The sequence below is a fragment of the Microplitis demolitor genome, chromosome 5 (assembly GCF_026212275.2).
Source record: "Microplitis demolitor isolate Queensland-Clemson2020A chromosome 5, iyMicDemo2.1a, whole genome shotgun sequence".
NCBI lineage: Eukaryota > Metazoa > Arthropoda > Insecta > Hymenoptera > Braconidae > Microplitis > Microplitis demolitor.
The window spans coordinates 16,419,638-16,441,413 of record NC_068549.1 but is presented as its reverse complement, the minus strand read 5'-3'; the positions used below and the strand labels follow the sequence as shown (position 1 = coordinate 16,441,413).

Sequence of the window (21,776 nt, the reverse complement as noted above, 5' to 3'; positions counted from 1 at the left end):
GCATCTGTTATACAATTACTAACGTTATTTAAATTATCGTTATAATTTTTTTTTTTTCTTAGATGGCTAACGGCCCTGAAAGTACCATGTGCCAGTTCGTCATAAACATTAATTGACAATATACTTATATTATTTTCATCCGAAGACTATCAAAACTGTTATCAGCGATATCTTCATTACAAATCTCTGAAAAATTTTCCTTTGAAATGATAATAGCTATTTTACCGGATCTCCAGGCTACTGAATAGAGCGAAAATAGTAAAAGCACACAAGATAAAAATTGTTGTTGTCAAGAGTGTAAGTGAGAACCTCGATTCGTTCCCTAACTCACATTCTTCAATTTGTTTTTTTAAATATATCTACAAATTACTGCAATAAAGAAAATTATAATTTTTCAATTATTAATATTTCCATGCAAATTAATTTTTGAGTACATAGTTTACTAGACACTGACACTAATGCATTGTCAGGTAATGTTAGAAATGACCCAAAAAAAAAAAAAAAGTTAAACGGAAGAAAATCGAGTCTATTGTAATTAGGAATTTCGCTATAATGTATATTAAATTTTCTATATAAATCCAATAAAATGAAAATTAAAATCGACATTATTATCATTGTTTTTTTTTTCTCTATCATCATTATTTTACCAACTGGAATTAGAAGTACAACACGCTCAATCGCGTTTGTAACTTAAAATTGCACACAAATGTAACAGACATTTGTCACGACATCCAATCGAAACTACGGTAACATCAAACACTTACAATGGGTACTTATTCTATTTTTTTTTTTTTTTTTTTTTTTTTTTCACATAGCTACATGTCGAAAAAAACGGTTATAAATAAAAAACATTTTTGTTCTTTATTTTAAATATTTTTTGCATAATATGATACTGAAAATAACAGACATCGGAAAATTTTCCTATTTTTATAAACAAATTATTTGTAGAGTAAAATTTTTTGAATATGTACTAAACCATTTTTTAAAAGTATTGACACGAAATTTAAAAAATTCTTTTCTATAAGTATTTTGTTTGTTTAAAATAAAAAAAAATTGTTATTATTCTCTACTATCAGTATTATTTGTATAAGTAATGCAAGAATTTACATTGAAAATAGACATGATCATAATTGTTCGCATATTTATTTTCACGAACTCGCTGCTTTTTTTTTTCCTTTTTTTCTCCCTCTTTACTTGGGATCCAGTCACAACGGCGTCAGTCGTCTTTCGCGAAAGGTGTGCGCGCGCAGTACAACAATAGAGACAGCAACAAAAATATCCGGCTCAATTCAAAGCGGGATCTCAGAGCGTGTGGACATAGATCATATTAATCGTGTGTTAAAAGAAAAGAAAATCAAGTGAAGTAGATAAAAGTATAATAATAAATAAAACTTGATAATAAAATTTACATTCTTCATTCGTGAAACGAAAAAAACAAGCGGGTGTGTAATATATTATATTTAGTGTTTCAACGTCAATAATCTAAGGATTATTTAAGCAGTCAAGATGGTGTCCGGAGGAATGGCTTGTGTCAAATATCTTTTATTCCTTTTCAATCTTATATTTGCCGTAAGTATATTTAAATTATAATTATATTTTTTAATAATACTTTTTCCTTCGTTGCCCATGCATGATTGTTGTGCGTTAAGCTTTTGAACTGGAAGCTTCTTTGAGGCCGCTCGATAATACATACACATACACAGTTTGCATGTATATATAGTTATCCTCACCTACGAGCAGGAGCCGCTGCGAAATGCGAATGTGAAACACGAACGTGTTATTTACGTCTCAATGGATTTTTTCCCCTTATTTCTTTTCCATCATTTTTTTTTTTAATTTATCGATGTGAAAACATCAAATAGATAGAGCGAAAAAGAATGTAAAGGAGTGTTGTAGGAAAAAAAAAATCAGATTCATTGAAACATATATTCTCAGAATTCAGGATATCATGGTCACTTCTTTTTCTAACGGAGAACAGAAAGAAAAGAAGAAACAAAAGTAGACTTTTTAAAGATGGAGCTCAACAAGCGTAGGATGAAGTTTTTTTTTTCTTTCCTTTTATTTTTTTTATTTATTCATTAGACAAATACGTGAGAGAGGATAAATTGGATAATTAATATTACTGAATGAACGAATCAGCTATATTATATAGCATAATGAATAATTGTCTGTGAATTGAATAACAGCGTATATAATAAATATAATACAATAAATGAATAATTTTTAATTTCAGATAACCGGAATAGTATTTATTGCGGTCGGAGCGGTAATTCTGGCAATGTACAATGACTATAGTAATTTTATGGATAATTGGTTTTTCGCTGCACCTGTATTGATGATCGTCGTTGGGGTTACAGTCTTCCTAGTATCCTTTTTCGGATGCTGTGGAGCAGTCAAGGAGCATCATTGTATGATAATTACTGTAAGTTACTTTTTATTTAAAAATATTTATAAAATTATTAAATTATTATAGTAAAGTGAAATCTGTAAATACATATATATATATTTTTTTTAATTTTTATACAGTTCTCAGTGCTGTTACTCCTGATTTTCGCATTAGAGCTTGGCGCAGGCATTTGCGGCTACATGATGCGCAATGAAGTAGGCAAGATGCTACAATCTCGTCTTAATAATACAATGCCTTTGTATAAATCAGATCCAAAGGTCCAAAAGTCTTGGGATGTTATGCAGCACGATGTAAGTATTTTGTTTATCGTTATAAATTACTTTATAATATTGTACAATGGTGAAAAGGTTTGATAGAACATTTATAGCTGCCATCTCTTGGACGTCGATGTGCTTGTGAAATAATAGCCACGTAAAAGTAGACCTTGCTTATATCATAAATCAATATTCTACCCTTATACGCGGCCTTTACATATATGGTATAGTGACACTCCTCAGTATATTTCCTGCCCTTCCCCTCTTTATATTTTATATTTTACTTACGTAATATGGTCAATGGCATCCTCGCGTGTATGGTTGTCAAGAACCTTCCTCAACAATAGATCGTTCTAATCTTCAATAAGATTGAGCCTCTTGAAAAATCACAATTTTTCACTTTCGTTCAATTTACCTTTTTTTTTTTTTTTTTACAAATTTAACATTATACTATGTTATTGCATAAGCTATTGAAAAATAACTCATAAAAAAAAGCTAGTGTCTAGACTGGCAGAATTATGTGTATGTAGGTAATAGGGAAGTCGCGTGTCGCTCATGATTGTGACATGACCATGTGCTGAGTTCTACCCTCTAAAAATTCTATAGAACTTTCCCCTTAATTTCTTTTCCTTTATTTATACGTTTGACATTTCTAGACCATTGAAAAATATTATTTTTATTGCAAGTTTTTATTCATAATGCGTTGCTTCCTTTCTTTTGTGTACGTGATCCATCGTTTAAGCGGTAAAGTCTTGAAGTCATCGACCGTAATGATTAATTTGCTCAAACTAGTGTCCGTTCAAGTTACCAATATAATGATTGCATAAGATTGTCACGGTGAAAGGAACATTTCATAACAATGATTTTAATAAAATATAAGGTTTGCTTTTTATTATTCTAGTGGCAAGGTCGTCGAAAATTTTCGATTTTCCAAACAAATTGTAATATTTAATGTGGCAACATAATAAAATCGAATTTCTATTTATAATATTCCACGTTTAATGCAATTCAAATACGTTGTTTATCTCTAATAGTTTATTATTATTTTTTTTAATAGAATAAATTATGGTAATTGTCTATATTCAGGCTGACCACATTTTTCAATGTTTCAAGTGCTTACACCTTAAATATCTATAATTCAATTTTTTCCACGTGTTCAGCTACACGGCGGATTAAATTTTCTGTATGAGTTTTTGTATCTAACACTAGATATCTATCTGAGTCTTGCAATTGAAGTGTACAAATTGATAAAAATAACATAAAATCATGCAAATTTTCAAAAATAAATTTTTCTAATAAATATTTTATATAATACCGTAAGATGGACGGTGGCGATAGAAAGGTCTATCTAAGCGTTACAAATAATTTTTAAACTCTTGTAAATAGTGAAAATCAGCATATTTATGTTATTTCAGTATTTTTAATGTGTACAACAGCTCACATAACATTTTGGTGCAAGTAGTTTCGATGGTATCTGCCTCCCTTGGCTAGTATAGTGTCTGGCTGAAACCCACAACACTGTTTTACGCCGGCGCGTACTAGTAAGAGATGTAGTCTAAGGCAAGAGTGCGTTAATATAGCACACTTGAATATTGACGCTTATTTTATAATTAATTTGAACAAATATATCGTCAATCCGCCGACAATAACATGATGACCAACCTGGTTTTATTGCTAATTGCTTACAATAAATGTTTCACTAATTTAAACATGGGTCAGCTCCACTTCTAAACATTTACCTAAATTATGAGTAATATAAAAGTTCTAGTTTTTTAAATTTACTTTTAGGTCGAATAAAAATTCAATCAAACTATTAACCGATTATTTTTTTATATTATAAAATTACTGAATTTCAAATAAATAAGTTTTTCGTTAATTACTTGTTCTGAAATATTTCAATTTCTTAACATTAAAAATATGGTAAAATTATTCAAGAATATATTGAATTAAACGAAAATCTAAGGACCCATTGAGTGTGCTTGAATAATTATATTTACGATTGTACAAAAAAAATGAATTACACATGTAGAAGAAAGGTTTTTTTTTCTTTTAAAACATTTAGAGATATATGGAACTGTTTGGAAAGTATTGTTCCATAAAAATTTTTTAAATATAAAATTAAAAAAATCTCAAATAACATTAATTCTACTTGATAGATTAATTTGTTATTTTTATATTTTCATTTTTAAATAAATAAAAATTATCTTTGTTTTATTATAATCATTTAGTTTAAATGCTGCGGTATTGCTACATCATCAGATTGGGCTATTTTATACCCTAATACTGAACTGCCAAATTCATGCTGTCACGAGGTAGTTCTCAACCATAAATGCGATTCAAATTCAATTACTGTCAGTTCTGAGGGGTGTATGAAAAAACTGAAGGATGCTATTGAAGATAAGGCAGTTATTCTTGGAGCAGTTGGTATTGGAATAGCTCTTGTTCAGGTAATTTATATTATGATACGACAAAAAATACTATCATTATTTCTTTTTATTATTTTTGCAAAAAATTTATTGCTAAATTTTGATTTCAGTTAATTGGAGTTATATTCGCTTGCTGTTTAGCTCGATCGATTCGTCGTGAATATGAGACTGTGTAAGCTGACAAAAAACAGTATCTATAACTTTCAATTGCAAAAGCAAAAGACAAAAAATGATTTGTATTCGCCTAAGTGTGCACTTTTTGTACCGAAATATTTGTTCTTTTGCACAAGCTATATTTAAACACTTATTTTTATTTATTAATATTGATGTTGTTAATATCGTTATGAATGCACAATCCACAAAGATGCATTGGTTTTTTTTTTTTTTTTTTTTTTTAATGATTATTGTTATTAATTCGTATATAATTTCATCGTACAAATTAAACCTTTGCTTCATTTCTTTAGAATTATTATTTTAATAATTTTGTATTTTTGTACGAAAAAAAACAATTGATAAACTTGCATTGAAATAGCCATTAAATCGTTCTGGAGTGTAAAATTTTAAAATTACACTCATCACAACAAATTTAATATAATTATCAAAAATATTTTCACTTTGTTGAATTTAATTTTGTTTTTCTTTCTGAAAAGATTGTAATAGCTTTTTTGTCAAATGGCTTAATGAGCTTACACATTCGACTTGATTTAAATTTTTAATTATTAATTAAGAGAGAGGATGTAATCGTCAAAGCTTTCGCTTAAAATTCAATCACCATAAGCATGTATGTATCTGTCTTTATTCTGTGGAATTGGTATAAGGGCTTTTTTTATTGACGTGTATACATAAAACTTAGTTTCATACCAATGGTACGTTCATAAATTTTTATGTAAACTCACATCACTCGTTTATTCTAACCTTCGGTATATTTCAATATGCTTCAGAACACAAAATTGAAAGGCGCTGAGATCAAAAATAATTAAGCGTGTCTGTGTAATGAAAAAAAATGTAATTAAATAAAAAAGATTTTAATATTTATTCCTTCATTGTACTGTACTACGGTTGTCAAGAATCTGAGTATCAACACTTTTTTGTATTTTTGGGAAATAACCGTGTTATTAACATTAAGTTCTTCTGAATTTAAAAAATTTAATTTGCTTTAAAATAATGAATAATTCATTTAATAAGAAACAAATACAAAATTTATAAAAAAAAAATATTAAATTCTTGATAAAAAAAAAAGTATAAATAATCCTAAACTGAATTATGTAAATTCATTTATTGTATCGTTAAACGAATATATATATATATATCTATATAAATATATAAATATGTATTATTCTGTTATTTTCTGCATTGTTAAGTTTATGTAGAGTTAAAATATAATGAAAAATTTTTTAAATTTCGGTTAGAACCGAATTCTAAGTGAGACTAATAAAATAACATATTTATTACTTATTTTATCTTTTTTTTTTTTTTTTTTTTATTTTTTTTTTTTATTTTTGGAAAGTACGTATAGAAAAGTCACTTATGTGCGACGAAGAGGATCGATCAATGAAAAATGAAAAGTTGTCAACTTGGGACAGAGGGTGTATTTATTTTATTACAAAATGTGAGATTTTAATCTCCAGTTATTGTTTTTTCTTGCCTATTGTATGCTCTATCTGGCGCTTGTTTGAACTTTTTTCTAATCTAATTGCATTTTTTTTTTGCACCATGCAAGGCCTCTAAAAATTCCAATAATTTCACTCAATGAAGTATCAATAACAAATAGAAAAACTAATTATATACCAAATTATAAAAATATAACTATTCATAAAAAATGATACAATATTTCAAATTACAGTGAGACCACGGCACATTGATGAGCTACCAATTAAGAGGCATAACATTTTCATATAATCAAATATAATATATTATTCATCATGCATTAACTCAAAGGAATTTTATTATTTTATTACTTAGTTGTGCTTATTGAACGCGTATTGAAAATAATGATGCGTTAATTTATAAAAACAAACGATAATCTCTTTATATTATTTTAAAAATTTTATCGTTGTAAAAAATCAAATCCAATTGATATATATACAACTTAAATTAAAATTCACAAAACTAAAAGCAGTTGAAAATTTTGTATTACATACTATCACCTAGAAAAAATTTTTAACTGTTTTTTTTTAACTGCCAGTTATAACCAAATAAAAATGTATTCAGTTTGAACGGAAGTTATTCAAAAATTTTAAGAAATTTTTTTTTCTCCAATTAAATGATAAAGTAAATAAGTAAAAAAGTAAATAATAACTTGCTATTAACTACAGAAAATTATAAAACAGCTTTGAATACTCTAACAGTATGGCTCCTTAAAAGTAAATTGGCTTGCAACCGCTTCTGTATATTAATATATATAAAAAAAAAAAAACATAATTATAAGCTATAAATCCAGGATAGACCGTCAATAAAAAGTAAAACAAGAATAGTTGTATTGTATGGTATTGATCGCCGCTTGCTTCATATAAAAAGCACTTTTAACGTTTTATTTTCACATATTTGTTATTATATCACTTTAATCAAAATAAAAAAAATAGTCATTTATCATTGCCGTCCATAGATGTTTCCTATAATTTAAATAATTATTGATTTTATTTCGACCGTCCATCCTGGAATAAAATTGATTTCATTTACATATATATTCATTCGATCAATTTAAAGTTAGTTATAGAGTATAGGATTCAAAATATTTTAAATGAATCTCTTTAACAATTATTTAAGATTATTATTTATAAAAATATTAGTCGACTAAATTATATGTTTATATTTAACAGTTAAATCATACATAATTAATAAGTATGTACTTCTAATGTTATTGTGTCCTTCCTTCTTCGCTCGCACGTTACACATAAAAATAGAAACAACAAAAGAAACAGAGTAAAATATAAATAAGAAGGAAACAAAAAGTTTTCAATCACAGATTTAAATTAGAGTGTTGTATGGTCTGAACAAAGGATAATTCTTTTTTAAGGTATTTTCGGAATTCAATACATGTACATCACGCAGATGGCTTTTTAATACATAAAAGAGTTTGAATAAGATTAATTCAAAATTTGATTACTGATTTTTTCTATTTATTGGTATATAATAATGTATGTTAAAAAATTTCAGTTAACAGATGTAAACATTAATTGTGGAGGATAATTTAAATTTTAAATATAAACGTCGAGCTTAAAGGACTTTTTTTTTAAAGTTTTTTTAGCTGATCTATGGGGTATAAGTATTGAATTTTAAGATTACTCACTTTATATATATAATTATTATATAATAAATAAATCACAATTCATGGTGATATATTTATTTAAAGTTGAAAAAAAAATTCATGTAACGATGCAGAAAAAAAAATATTCAATTTAATGTCCAAAGTTTTGCTCATTACTATTCACGAAAGAATCAATTGTAATTGATGTACTCTTATAATAATTAGTTGATTTCTCTCTTTTTTTTTTATTTATTCTTGAGCAATATAATCGTAGTTTACGTATTTTTATCATTGGTATTTATAACAAAGAAAAGAAAAAAAAAATTTTGTTCTTTTTAAGAAGTCAGTGATCTATCTCAAAATGTATAGGAATTAAAATGTGATTTAAATATATCCTGTACGAAAAAATATATATCCCGACAAAGAATTATGTATGTAGCTTATATCTTTAGTACGGTCGTATATAGATGCTATTTTACCGATATATATTCCCGAATATGTATTTTTTCATATGGAATAAGAAACATTTCAAATCCATTAGTTATTAATTTTATAATTTACTTTTTAAACATGTACATTTATAAAGAATTGATGATGTAGCCTGAAATTTATATTATTATTTAAACGATTTTATAAATTTCATGCCAATTCATCTATGTTCCATAAGTCTACGTGTACAAGATGAGTAAATTTCTCCAAAATAATGTAGCTAATCGATTTGTAAACTCCCTTGCATATTTGAGATAAACCATTCACCTCCATAATATATACTTGGTCTATTGATGAAATTATTATTGTCAGGCCGCGATAAAGACTGAACAAAGATTATTATAATCAGTATTAAAAAAATAAAATTATTAAATACAAAAACGTTAAAAAATTTAGAACAAATATTGGCTATATATAATATATAACATTTACATTTTGCGATTCAATATTCTACAAAAGTATATTTTTGTCATTTTTTTTATTATACATCTTGTATTTTTACGACTGACTTATAATCATTTCAATGTAAGATTTATCATTAGAAATTGATAAGAAATTAAAATTAAATATTATAAATTGAATTTATAAACAATAAAAAGAGAAAAATTAAATTGTGAATTTATGAAACTCTGTACTTTGAAAAACTAAATGATGTAAGTTAACTTATTTTGTTTTTTTTGTAACGAAAATAGAACTAATATTTAACTTTATCACATAATTGTTTAGCTTTAATGGTGTATTAATAAATAATTTATGCGGAAAAAATTATTTTTTAAATATATCCTTTATCTTAAAGTATAAAAAACATGATTAATAGGAATTAATAAACTCAAAAAAAAAAAAAAAAAAAAAAAAAACAATTTTATTGTACAATGTTTTATGTATTTTATTTTTATATTGATACCGCAGCAGTTTTTAATATTCAATTCCATCATTTAAAATGAATATTAAAATTTTATTTTACAGATTGCAGAATTTATAAGTTATATATATATATATATACTTATAGGTTTTCTTTTTTTTCTATCGCTGTTTTTCAATAGGATATTGAACAGATATGTGGATTCAACCACTTCGCAAATCATGACTCCACGCAAGGAGATATTTACAAAAGATAGATTTCATTTTGCAAAAATTTTAAGAGTATGCATAAAATTTTGTTTGCTCAATGTTATACATTGTTTTTAATCTATACAAGGCTATGCTTAAGGCGTGACTTTTTTTTATTCTTCTTAATTTTTTGTTATTCAACTTTTTTTTTTTGCTAATACAGATTTTTTTTTAGTAGTTTAAAAAGCAAAAGCAAATATCTATGCGTTAAGAGTAAACTATTTACAAAGTGGGCTCGTCCATCCTCAACTCGTCGATGTTTGTCACGAGCACGACGGTATTAGAAAATAATTAAAAAATAGGGTAAACCATTGTTTTTTTTTTTTTTTTTTTTAAATTTCTTATTGGCTACTATCCTAAACAGGCCATGCGCCAGAATTTTTAAACATCTTAATAAATAGAATTAATTTTCAGTTCTTGCGATGTATTCTTTTCAATCTTCTTTCATATTTTAAATTATTTTTAAAAAATTGTTATACTTATTTTTTACATAGTAAAATATACAAGAAACAGAAATGATTATACTTATTTACAATCACAATTAATAAATGTGTTGCATATTAAAAACGGAAGAACGAAAAAAAAACTAATGATGTAGATTAATATTTTTCTTGGCGCGTACACGCGAAAATATTCACAGGATATAGGATTTAAAGGAGTCTTAGTAATTTTGTTTATATTTATCTTTATGCGGCTATAAGAAAAAAAATTAGCATACCATACAAGTCTTTTTAAAAACTAAAATTAATTAGTATTAGAATTACTTACTATTACCTTAATTATTATTTTTTTCGTTTTTATTATTAAAGTAGTTTATGATTGATCGTAGATCACTTATCTTTTCTCCTTTACTGTCCACGATTAAACATTATTATTATTATAATAATTATTATTATTTTTTTTTTTGACACTACACTGTAATAATAATTTACACTTAAAAGAGTGTATTTTTTAAATTTATATTTTTAATAAAAAATAAAATAATATATCATTAATGATTAACTCCCAGCTCATGCCTTAACAAACTACGATACAAAATAAAAAAAAAAAATACTAATCAGCATTCACTCATCTTCTACACATTAGTACTATTATCTTACATACAAATAATCACAATCTTAGTCGAGCCGGATTTTAATCGTTATAAGTTTGTAGCTAATACATTTATAACTAAAAATTTTTTATTATTAAATTTTCAAATTTTTTATTTTACGTATTTTTTTTGGATAAATCTTAAACTTGAATCATGAGGATTAAAACTTAAGTCCACAATGGACTTAATATTTAGGAACGTATTTTGCGCGCACACGCACAAGAGGCATTAAAATAAAGTTTTGTGAGAGCAGCGCAATGGATGGTTAATTGGCATGAGGCTGATAGGAGTTAGGTATGATTTTGAGCAAAAAGCTCATGTAGCATACCGTTTAGTCCAAAGTCGTGCTATACGATCATGTTCTTCTCGATTCTGTAGATACTGTGATGCTATACTACCAACCAAAGGGTCCGCTGAAAAAAAATAATATTTCTAATTATAATTAGAGAACTATTATTCATTAATTTTTAATAGTTTTGAATAAATAATTTTTTTATTCATCATCTATAACATTTTTCAACAACTAATTGTAAAGTCACAAACCTGGATTACAGTCTGTAAGTAGTGAGCAGATGGACAGAAGAACTTTGGAAATAGTTAATGCAGGAGACCAATTGTCTTTAAGTATATCAAGACATATTACACCTTGACTATTAATGTTGCAGTGATAGATACGTGTTCTAAATGTTACCTAAATTGAAAAATATTTTTTTATATATAAATAAATATATTTAAGCAATTTTTGCTAACTATGAGTCTTGCACTTCTTTATGATTTAAAAAAAAATATTTTGATTACGGTAAAAATATTTTCAGTATTCAAAATTTTTGAGTGTAGCTTTTTCATGAACTCGCTATCTATTCTGCATAAATTCAAAATACCTCAAATGTGAGGAGTACGACATGTATTATTTTGATTTTAAAAATTTAATTATTATGATTATTATTTTTTTTAATTATTCAAAAGAAAAACAATTAATATTGACTACTATGCATAAACACTTATTTTAATAGAAAATTTAATATAAACACTTAAATATACATTATTAACAAAAATCATTGTCAAAAAATATTTTTTGATTTTCAGATTTCTTTCTATTATTTTGGTTTTATAAGATGTAACAGAAATATCTGTCAATACTAGATTAAAGAAATTGTGGAATATTATCTTTATTTAGTTGTTGGAAATTCCAAGTTTCTTTGCTCTCAAATGTTATTAACTTCAATTACTTAGCAAAGATTTTTGAAGGACAAGTTCAGACGTAATCCACTACTTTTTAGAGCGATTAAGTGACTGAAATGTTAAAACGGTATTTATATTTTTTAATAGATTTAAAAAATTACAGCGTATATTTAGATAAAGTGCCACTCGGAAGCTGGAATGAAAGTAAGTTTTCACTAAAATATCCTAAAACCCCAATAGAAATGATCATTGAATACAAAGTAAAAAAGCAATGTGAAGCTTATTTTATCAACTTGAACGTCTTTTTCACAGAAGTGCACTCTTTTTATTTCTCAAATTTATTTGACAAAGAAAGCCGTTTTTATGGATTTCAAAATTTCAAATTGCCACCATTTCTCAAATACTCAACTGATTTTCGTAATTTTTTAACTCGATCAACAAATCGTCTAAAGAATAAGTGTTCGAAGTTTTATCAAGACAAAAAAGATCATGCTTGTTATTGTAGAAAAGACGTTGAAGCTGATAAAATGAGCTTCAAATTACTTTTTATATAATGATTATCGATTTCTTTTACAAATTGCCAATTTTCGGTAGAGTTTGATAAGGAAATTTTTAGGCGTAAAAACGGATTGCACAAATTTTTCAAGAACTTTAATCTATTATTAGAACTAATCAAATTTGTTCTTTATTTAAATTTTTGCAAGGTTCATTAAAATCAGTGACTATTTTTTCGTAAGATATCGTTAAAAAAAATTTTTTTTTCTGATTACTGGTTTTCGTATGTTATAATATTTAAGGTTACCTACTCAAGGGAGTTTTGCATTTTTTTCTCTTTTATACTCGAGTTGTAAGCCGAGCTGTCCTCGTTCCACTGTTATAGTAAACGGGGGCTTTGTCGAAATTTTTCTCGCGACCCAATGGAAATTTCAATTAATTAGACCAACGATCGATAGACTATAGAGTATTGCATTAAGCCTTTCTATATTAAAAAGTATTTAAAATTTTTTATTTCGAATCTTTTTAAATCCCTTTTTTTAATCAGGGATGGGTCTGGTAATAAGTTTTCATTTAGGAGAAAAACTTAGACAAAATTATTTGCAATCCCCTCTTAAGCTAAAATAATGATGTCGTTAAAATTTGTAGGATGCGTTTTTTATACTCTAACACGTGGTTCTGTAAAATTTTGTCAAAAATTCACTCTACAGTTTTCAAGAAAATGAATTGTGAAAATAGGATTTTAATCATTGTACAGTTTTTGAAACATTCGTAAAAATATAACTAAAAATGATAATTTTTTTTATTATTATGATGTACACAGAAAAATAAATCGCAGTTGCCAGTAAATATATTATTATAATAGTGACATATTTTTTTGATTCAAGTAAATTATCATTCCTGATTAAATAAATTTATTTGAATCAAGTACACATGTATTTGATATAACGAATATTTTCTTAGTTCAAAGAATTGTATGAAGTAAATGATTTGTTGAAATTCACAAATAATTTTTCTCATTGTGAAGTAAATAAAATATAGTAACATTGTACTTGGGAAATAAACGCGAAATTTAAAATAATTCTTTAATATAACATTTTTTTGGTTAAATATACCACTCACTATTTCATGAAAAAAATTAAATCACTGATAAAATTAACAGACAGAGAATAGACATTTACCTTTATCGTTATATAGTTTTTAAAGAGTGAAAATAAATTATATATTGAAATTCATGTGAAAAATACCTGAACGACTTTGTTCAACGTTACCAAATTTTAAGGGTCGATTACCTCGAGAAAATAAATTATATATTTGTATTAACTTATCGATCATCTGATTTATATTTTGAAAAATTGGTTTGTGGAAACAACACTAGAGTTAAATTTTAAAATATTGCTCTGAGATCTATAAAGTTTGTGATTTGTCAAATTTATAATTATTTATGACTGCTTAAAAATATTTCTGTGATCTTGAACATTTATTTTTATGATTTCGTTTGAAATACATAAAAATTTTTTTTCTATGGCCGTACAATTCTCAACAAAATTGTCATTTAATTTTTTTTTTTTGTAATATGAAAACTATAGCAGTAATGATTTTATTATTTTTTATTATAATTTACATAGAGAATCAAATTTGTATTTCTATGACTAAAAACTATCTGACCTACCGACTTGACTCAATCTGCTTTTTTTAAATAATTTTATAGTCTATAAAGCTGTATAATTAATAAGGTAAAAATGAATTTTTTTATTATAAAAAATAACGTAAAATTGAATTAAAAAAGTTGCCAGTATTAAAAATAACAAACATTATAGCATTCAGAGCTTATAGAACTCAAATTAAAAGTCATTCTTTGAGGATAACTCTTAAAAATGTGAATTTAAATAATTTATTTACTTTATGGATAATTCTTTAAATTCAAATAATGTTTATTGAATAAAATAAATGTTTATTTCATTTAAATGAATTTTCTAAGTGGGAATGATAATTTACTTGATCCAAGAAAATGCCGGTATTGGCACCATAATAAAATATTCTTTTGAATCAAGTAATATTTATTTGAAACTGCTATTTATTCATCTCTGTCTCGACATATACTTATATATTTTTTTTTCTTTTATTTTTGTTTGTTAAGCAATACATACTTTTGGAGGTTTAAAAGGATATTCCGGGGAAAAGTGTATGTCCAGAAAGAAGACACCTCCCTCATACACTGATCCTGGCGGGCCTAAGATAGTAGATACCCATTCATATAAGTTATCTCCCTTAGGACCTGCACTACAATTAGGCGGAGGATCCAAAGTAATTTCTGCTAGTTCTTTTTGTATTCTAATAAAATTAGATAATTTGACATAAGTAATAATGATAGTTCATAAATAAGAACATACGTAACAAATAATGATAGTAAATAATGAGAAAGTAAATGAGGTTATGATGTACCTTTTGGCTGATGTACCTAATGCTTTTGACATTTTAGGATTTGGCTTGGCTTCTTTATTCTCTGGTTTATTGTCTGCCAATGATGATCCTCTTCCTCTACCAGTGCCACTAGATCCAGCTCCAGAAGACATTGTTCTATAAAATCAACGTTTTTTTTTTTTTTTTTTTTTTTTTTTTTTTTTTGTTTATACTAAATATTAATGATCTAAAGTAAATTTTCACACAGAAAAATGATTAGTTGTTGATAAATTAAAACGCTTTTGTTGAACATTAAACCAAAAATAATAGTAATAACAACAGCTAGAGTAAAAAATAAAAAAAAATATGAAAAATAAAAAAAAGTATACATAATGAGTACTTTTTGTTTCGAGTTTTCACGCCGTGTTGACAATTTTGTATGATTACTTAAGCGTCAATTAAAATGTTATCTACAACAGTATCAAAACAATATGATGGTCCTTTTGACGATTGAAACAGATATTATCGTACCGGTTACTCTTGAATATCTTAGACTCGTCGGAATACGACAATGGAGGTTTGAGGTACAAGGGCACAATATTAATTCACAACAAAGAACTACCTTAATTTTGGAACATTTAGTTTTCAAGGTTAAGAGGTTGAACAGGGTCAACTCGTAATTTTTTTTTCACTTTATATATTTTAAAAATTCAGGTCAATCTATTAACTGTTCCTTAGATTACCCGGGCGTCTTTTTCACGATTTCTTTCTTTTCTTCAAGCCTCACTCTCTCTCTCTCTCTTTCTCTCTCCCTAGATTGTTAAATTCCTTTTTGCACGCCGAACTGCCGGGAACAACCTTCACTGATTCCCACTGAGCACAAGCTACACAAGCGCACAAAATAGACACTAATTTCAAATCGGCGACTCAGGAAATGGCGCCACATTTTTCATATGATTTTAACTAGAAATCGCTATGCATTAATTATATTTACATCAATAAATCTATGCTTATTATCTTAAAATATAAATATTTTTATATAATAAGGTATCAAAATAGCAAAGTGTCGCTTTTTAATATATTATTTGAGTTTTAAAAATGATAAATTTCAACTATGGTGTAAAAATATTAATATTTTTGTGTTTGAATATCAGAACTAAAAAATAAACTAAGTAACAAAAACTGACACACATATAAATGGTATTTCCGGTTATAGTTCTTCCAATGAGAAAGTCTACCTCGGGTTTTTACCTCTCTGCCATAAATTATGAAAAGCGCATGCGTCTGCTCGTCAACAAACCCCTATTTTATTAGAGTGGGGATTAAACTTCGACGATACCCGAGTACGCTTTCTTATTGAGCCAACTGTAAATAATCAATGTAGCAAACTTTACTTATATACTATTGGTAACAGTGATAAATAATAATAATAATATTTCATAGATTAGTGCCATTCGACAAATTTAAAAGGTTATGTCAAACAAATGTTTATATTTATAACTGTATATCAATAAAAGTTTAAATAATATATAAGTTTTATTTACAATATTAAAAATTAATTATCAAAATGGGAAAACGACAGCATCAGAAAGATAAAATGTGAGCTAATTTAAGATATTAAATTCCTTAGTAATTATAAATATATTTTCATGTAATATACAAATTTTGATTTGTGTGATATTAAATATTTATTGACTTTTTTTTTTCAACAAAGGTACCTCACTTATACAGAATGGACGACTCTTTACGGAGGAAAAAAATCAGGCCATAATTTAGAATCTAGTGAAGATTCAACATTTCGGAGATTACCCTTTAATCATTGTTGTGTTAGTTTACAACCATTCGAACATCCTTACTGTGATGTTGAAGGCAATGTTTTCGAATTAGAAGCAATACTAAAATATGTTAAACATTTTAAACATAATCCTGTTACGGGAAAATCGTTTGACATTAAAACACTCATCAAGTTAAATTTCTCGAAAAATGCTACTGGGGAATATCATTGTCCTGTTCTTTTTAAAGTATTTTCAAAATTTTCACATATTGTTGCCGTGAAAACGACTGGAAATGTTTTCTCATGGGAAGCTGTTGATCAATTAAATATTAAAACAAGAAATTGGAAAGATTTAATTAATGATGAACCATTTACTCGTGCCGATCTAATTACTATTCAAGATCCTAACAATGCTACTAAATTTAATTTGTCAAGATTCCATCATATTAAAAATAACTTAAGAGTTGAAGATGAAGGTACTTAAAATTTTTTAGAAATTAAAAAAAAAAATTCTTTTTTTTTTTACTAGCATTGTTTATTTTTAAAAATCATGTAAATAACTTGTTCTAGAAACAATTCGAGAACGCAATGATCCAAATGCTAAACTCAAAACAGTCTCAGCAGAGACAAGTGATATTTTGGCACAACTTGAAAAAGATTATAAACCATCTGAGCAAAAAGAAGAATCAATAAAAGTAAAGGCTGATAAATTTAATGCTGTAAGTTACTATTCTAATTAATATTAAATTCTGTTTTTAAACATGCTCTTCCTGTTCTATTTTTGTTCTTATTATTAAAAAATCACGATGTCTAGGTGAAAAATTTAGTTATGTGAATAATAAACTTCTTTTCTTTTTTTTTTTTTAATTAAGAAATAAATAAAATTCAATTTGTAAATAGATACTATGAATGATTACATTGGGCATTTTATACGATGATACTTAACAGGGTAATTTCTGTAGTGTGTTTATAAATCCTCTGCTCTAAAGTCGATTGCGAACTTGATCAATTTTTTTATAAGATTTACTTTTCAATTTATTATATTATAAAAAACACTTGTAATAGAACTGATAACTTTTAATAGAAAATTATATTTATCGTCTACATGATTTTTTTAAAAGGTTTATCTCTTAAAATATAAATAAAATATGATTCTACAAATATTCTTTGGATAATTATCTCGAGTGCTTGAAACTGAACGAGGTTGATTAAATAGTTCAGACATAATAGTCCATTAAAAATTACTAAAAATATTTATTTTTGTTGATTCAACTCTCAATAACTTATTAGAAAGTTATTACTGAAAATCATGAACTTGACTCTGCAAAATTAACATTAAAGTCCAACGAATAAGTCTAAATTTCTAATTACTAAAACTTCCGTAAGCACATTTTTTAACTTCCCGCTGAGAAAATTGTAAATTTTCAAAAATTCGGGAAGTTATTGTTTTCCCCCCGATTTTCGAAAATCGAGTTTCCGTCAGATGTCGACGTTTTGAGGTCCTAAGAAGCTATTTTGACTAGTATCAGAAGGATCTCCGAGTGTGTGTGTGTGTGTGTGTGTGTGTGTGTGTGTGTGTGTGTGTGTGTGTGTGTGTGTGTGTGTGTGTATATGTGTGTGTGTGTATGTATGTAAACTCTTTGTAACTTTTGAACTAATGATTCGATTTGGATGGTTGAGGTGGCAATCGAAAGAGCTTGTTGGCCATCAACTTTCCTAAAAATTTCAGATTATTTGATCCAGTAGACTCGAAAATATATGCGAATTACGAAAAAAATAAAATTTTTTTTTTTTAGTTTTTTAATGATTTCTCAGAAACAACTCGAACGATCGACTTCAAAATCTAGTCAGCTCTAGAATTTGGTAAAATGCGTCGATTGCCACCTTAGCCATCGCGAGCGGTTAATTTGTTCGAGAGATATCGCGGGAGAGAAAAATGGTAAAAAACAGTTATTTGCACATATCTTTGAAATAACTCAACCAAACAATTCCAAAATCTGATCAGTTCTAGAACTCAATAAAATACGTCGATTGCCGCCTCAACCATCAAAATCGGTTCATTCATTCGCGAGATATGGTTGGAGAAAGAAATGGTGAAAAACGGTTTTTTCCAAATATTTTCGAAACGACTGACGCGATCGATTTTAAATTTCAATCAGCTCTAGAATTCAATAAAACGCGCCGATTGCCACCTCGAACGTCAAAATCGATTTATTAGTTCGAAAGATATCGGCGTTGAAAAGTTAAAAAAATAACATTTTATGTTATTTTTTCCAGATAAATCATAATATAATCTACTAAAATGTGTCTGAAATGATACCAAGTCATCCTTTTTATGGTTTCTTTCGATCACATAATGTCATCGAACTTGGTTTTTAGTTTAAATCATATTATCAACAAAAAAATCGACAAAACGTAGTTTTTAATATTTTTATCGGATATTTCATATTTTATTGTTTCTTACATGAGTCAAAACTTACTTAAATCTTGATTTTGATCCCCGACATTGATTTCTGCCTCAATACACTTATTTTACTGAACAAAATCAGGAACTAAATTTTAAAAACCGCTTCATTGATGATTTTCGATTCTTAAATTTTCAAACTTCAGCATAACAGGTAACTTGTTAGAGCTTGAAAAGATCATAAAAAAACAATTGCATGTGATAGCATTTTCGAGCTCGAAGAGCTCGAAAATATATCTACACTAATGTTTTCGAGCTCTTTGAGGTCGAAAACAGCGGGAAGTTTTGGGGCTGGTCCGCAGGGCCAACCGACGCCCAGATTTTTTTTTTACATTTGATTGGTGTTTGAATCTACAAGTAGACTATTATCGTGGGTTGTATAAATTGTGAAAAATTGAAATTTAATCTTTATTAATTCGAAATTTTTTAGTAATTTTAATCGGATAATGAAAGAATTCATTTGGAATGATTAAATGATTAAAAGATCTGATTTTTTTCACCAGCTGCTGCTGCTGGTTGACATCTTTTTTTGTTAATGTAATCAACCTCTCTCCAGTAAATTTCTTTTATGTTTTGTCTAGTTGTGAAAATGTCAATAACGAATGCTTAAATTTACTCTTGAGAGAAACCAATAGCAAATGACAGTCAAGTTCTAAAATAAATGGTTTAAAATTATAATTCATTTAAAACTGTAGAGTAAATTAGGTTTCTAGTGTTACTGGCTATCACAAAATTATTAATTTTTTAACTATTTACAATTTTTATGTAAATATAAATATTTACGTATACAAGTACTTGATAATTCTTTAATCTTTTTATTTATTCTTTTTTTTTTCTTCCATATCAGATGTATATCTGCTTTATTTCAGGCCCATTATTCAACTGGGGCAGTTGCAGCAAGTTTTACATCAACAGTAATGCCAAGAGAAACAGTTCATCAAGCAGCAATTATTACCGATGACTTAGTTCGATACGAGAGGGTTAAAAAAAAAGGATACGTTAGATTTGTCACGAATTTTGGCACACTTAATCTTGAACTTTTTTGCGATATAGTACCGAAAACTTGTGAGAATTTTATTAAACATTGTCAAACTGGTTACTATGATAATACTAAATTTAATCGATCAATAAGAAACTTTATGGTAACGTATAATATAATAAAAAAATATGTGAATATTTTTTTTTACCGTTTAGTGTATATGTATATAATTTAATTTTTTAAAGATTCAAGGTGGAGATCCTACTAACACTGGTAATGGTGGGGAATCAATTTGGGGTAAACCATTTGAAGATGAATTTAAACCAAATCTAATTCATCATGGTAGAGGTATTCTCTCAATGGCAAATTCCGGACCAAATACAAATGGGTCACAATTGTAATGGTTCAATTTAAATTATTTATTTATGTATCTTATCCATTATTCTATACTAAAAATATTTTTCTTTCCTTTTTGTAGTTTCATCACATTCCGATCATGTCGACATTTAGATCGTAAACATACGGTTTTCGGTAAAATCGTGGGTGGTTTAGATACTTTGAATACTATTGAAAAAATAGAGGTTGATAATAAAGATCAACCTATTGAAGACATTATTATTCTTCGGGCACAAGTCTTTGTAGATCCTTTTCAAGAAGCTGATGAACAGTTAGCAACCGAAAGAGCTGCTGAAGCTGAAAGAGCTGCACAAGAAGCAAAAAATAATTTAACTATTAAAAAAAATAAAGAATCAAATAATGTTTTAAAAGCTTATCATTCCGGCGTTGGAAAATTTCTAAATATTGCTAAAGAAACTGAGTGAGTATTTAGAAAATCAATATTAATCAAACTGTTTTTCAATATTTATTTTTCCTGATTTTTTAGAGCTGTTGTGGGATCAAGTGTAGTGCCCTTAAAGAAAAAGAAAAAAAATATAAATTCCATGGAACTGTGGTAAATTAATTTTTAAAAATAATTTAAAATAAATTTAAAGCTGTAAAATAAAATTTGTTAAACTAATTTATGTAAAATATAATAGTTATAAATATATTTTTAATGATAGAAATAAAATTGTCGCACATGTAATTAATACATAATATTACACCGGGTACGTCATGTCTCTGATGTATTCATATATAAAGCGGTATTTTAAACAATAAAATACTCTGATTAAACAAAACGATTTGTGGCGATTAAAAACGATTGAAAATTTACTCGTCAAAAGACGATTTATTATTTTACGATTAAAAACGATTTATGGTGACTAAAAATTTCAAATTGTCATGAATCGTCTGTAATCGTAAAATAATATATTGCAATTTCTGGTCCTGCATGAAGATTAAAAACGATTTAAAACAATTACAAATTTAATCGATTTTAATCATTTTAAATAATAAATTGACAATTTAAAACGATTAAAACATTTGTAATCATCATTAATCGTATTTTTTAATC

At 26.7% G+C, this 21,776-nt stretch overlaps 3 protein-coding genes across 5 annotated transcripts; 2 read left to right on the top strand and 1 right to left on the bottom strand.

Annotated features, from left to right (window-relative positions):
* The first annotated feature begins 1,224 nt into the window (after nt 1-1,224).
* Nucleotides 1,225-8,189, top strand: LOC103577575 (CD63 antigen). The gene is made up of 6 exons (XM_008558267.3): nt 1,225-1,569; nt 2,234-2,422; nt 2,527-2,697; nt 4,890-5,108; nt 5,198-5,259; nt 6,931-8,189. The coding sequence occupies exons 1-6, from the start codon at nt 1,507-1,509 to the stop codon at nt 6,947-6,949; spliced, it is 723 nt and encodes a 240-aa protein (XP_008556489.1). The 5' UTR covers nt 1,225-1,506; the 3' UTR covers nt 6,950-8,189.
* A 1,525-nt stretch (nt 8,190-9,714) lies between these two features.
* LOC103577574 (ubiquitin-conjugating enzyme E2-24 kDa) lies at nt 9,715-15,985 on the bottom strand. Of its 3 annotated transcripts, none has more exons than XM_014443555.2 (5): nt 15,638-15,985; nt 15,149-15,283; nt 14,854-15,037; nt 11,570-11,717; nt 9,715-11,439 (listed from the first exon to the last, which is right to left on the bottom strand). In XM_014443555.2, exons 2-5 carry the CDS (start codon nt 15,277-15,279, stop codon nt 11,342-11,344), a joined length of 561 nt encoding a protein of 186 aa, XP_014299041.1. In that variant the 5' UTR covers nt 15,280-15,283; nt 15,638-15,985; the 3' UTR covers nt 9,715-11,341. The 3 variants fall into 3 exon arrangements, with proteins under 3 accessions (XP_014299041.1, XP_014299042.1, XP_008556488.1); XM_014443556.2 differs by having other exon boundaries at nt 15,729-15,984; XM_008558266.3 differs by having other exon boundaries at nt 15,507-15,983.
* A 478-nt stretch (nt 15,986-16,463) lies between these two features.
* LOC103577573 (RING-type E3 ubiquitin-protein ligase PPIL2) lies at nt 16,464-21,772 on the top strand. Its single transcript, XM_008558265.3, has 7 exons — nt 16,464-16,705; nt 16,821-17,356; nt 17,451-17,599; nt 20,214-20,486; nt 20,569-20,720; nt 20,802-21,140; nt 21,207-21,772. Exons 1-7 carry the CDS (start codon nt 16,674-16,676, stop codon nt 21,277-21,279), a joined length of 1,554 nt encoding a protein of 517 aa, XP_008556487.1. The 5' UTR covers nt 16,464-16,673; the 3' UTR covers nt 21,280-21,772.
* Nucleotides 21,773-21,776: the final 4 nt, after the last annotated feature.

Excerpts from the sequence above, each read along its gene's own strand:
- LOC103577575 (XM_008558267.3), top strand. The coding sequence starts at position 1,507 with ATGGTGTCCGGAGGAATGGCTTGTGTCAAATATCTTTTATTCCTTTTC. Across the intron at positions 1,570-2,233 it reads TTTTCAATCTTATATTTGCC|ATAACCGGAATAGTATTTAT; the intron begins GTAAGTATATTT and ends TTTTAATTTCAG. Across the intron at positions 2,423-2,526 it reads ATCATTGTATGATAATTACT|TTCTCAGTGCTGTTACTCCT; the intron begins GTAAGTTACTTT and ends ATTTTTATACAG.
- LOC103577574 (XM_014443555.2), bottom strand. The coding sequence starts at position 15,279 with ATGTCTTCTGGAGCTGGATCTAGTGGCACTGGTAGAGGAAGAGGATCA. Across the intron at positions 15,038-15,148 it reads TTAGGTACATCAGCCAAAAG|AATACAAAAAGAACTAGCAG; the intron begins GTACATCATAAC and ends TAATTTTATTAG. Across the intron at positions 11,440-11,569 it reads ACTTACAGACTGTAATCCAG|CGGACCCTTTGGTTGGTAGT; the intron begins GTTTGTGACTTT and ends ATTTTTTTTCAG.
- LOC103577573 (XM_008558265.3), top strand. The coding sequence starts at position 16,674 with ATGGGAAAACGACAGCATCAGAAAGATAAAAT. Across the intron at positions 17,357-17,450 it reads CTTAAGAGTTGAAGATGAAG|AAACAATTCGAGAACGCAAT; the intron begins GTACTTAAAATT and ends AACTTGTTCTAG. Across the intron at positions 20,721-20,801 it reads AATACAAATGGGTCACAATT|TTTCATCACATTCCGATCAT; the intron begins GTAATGGTTCAA and ends TCCTTTTTGTAG.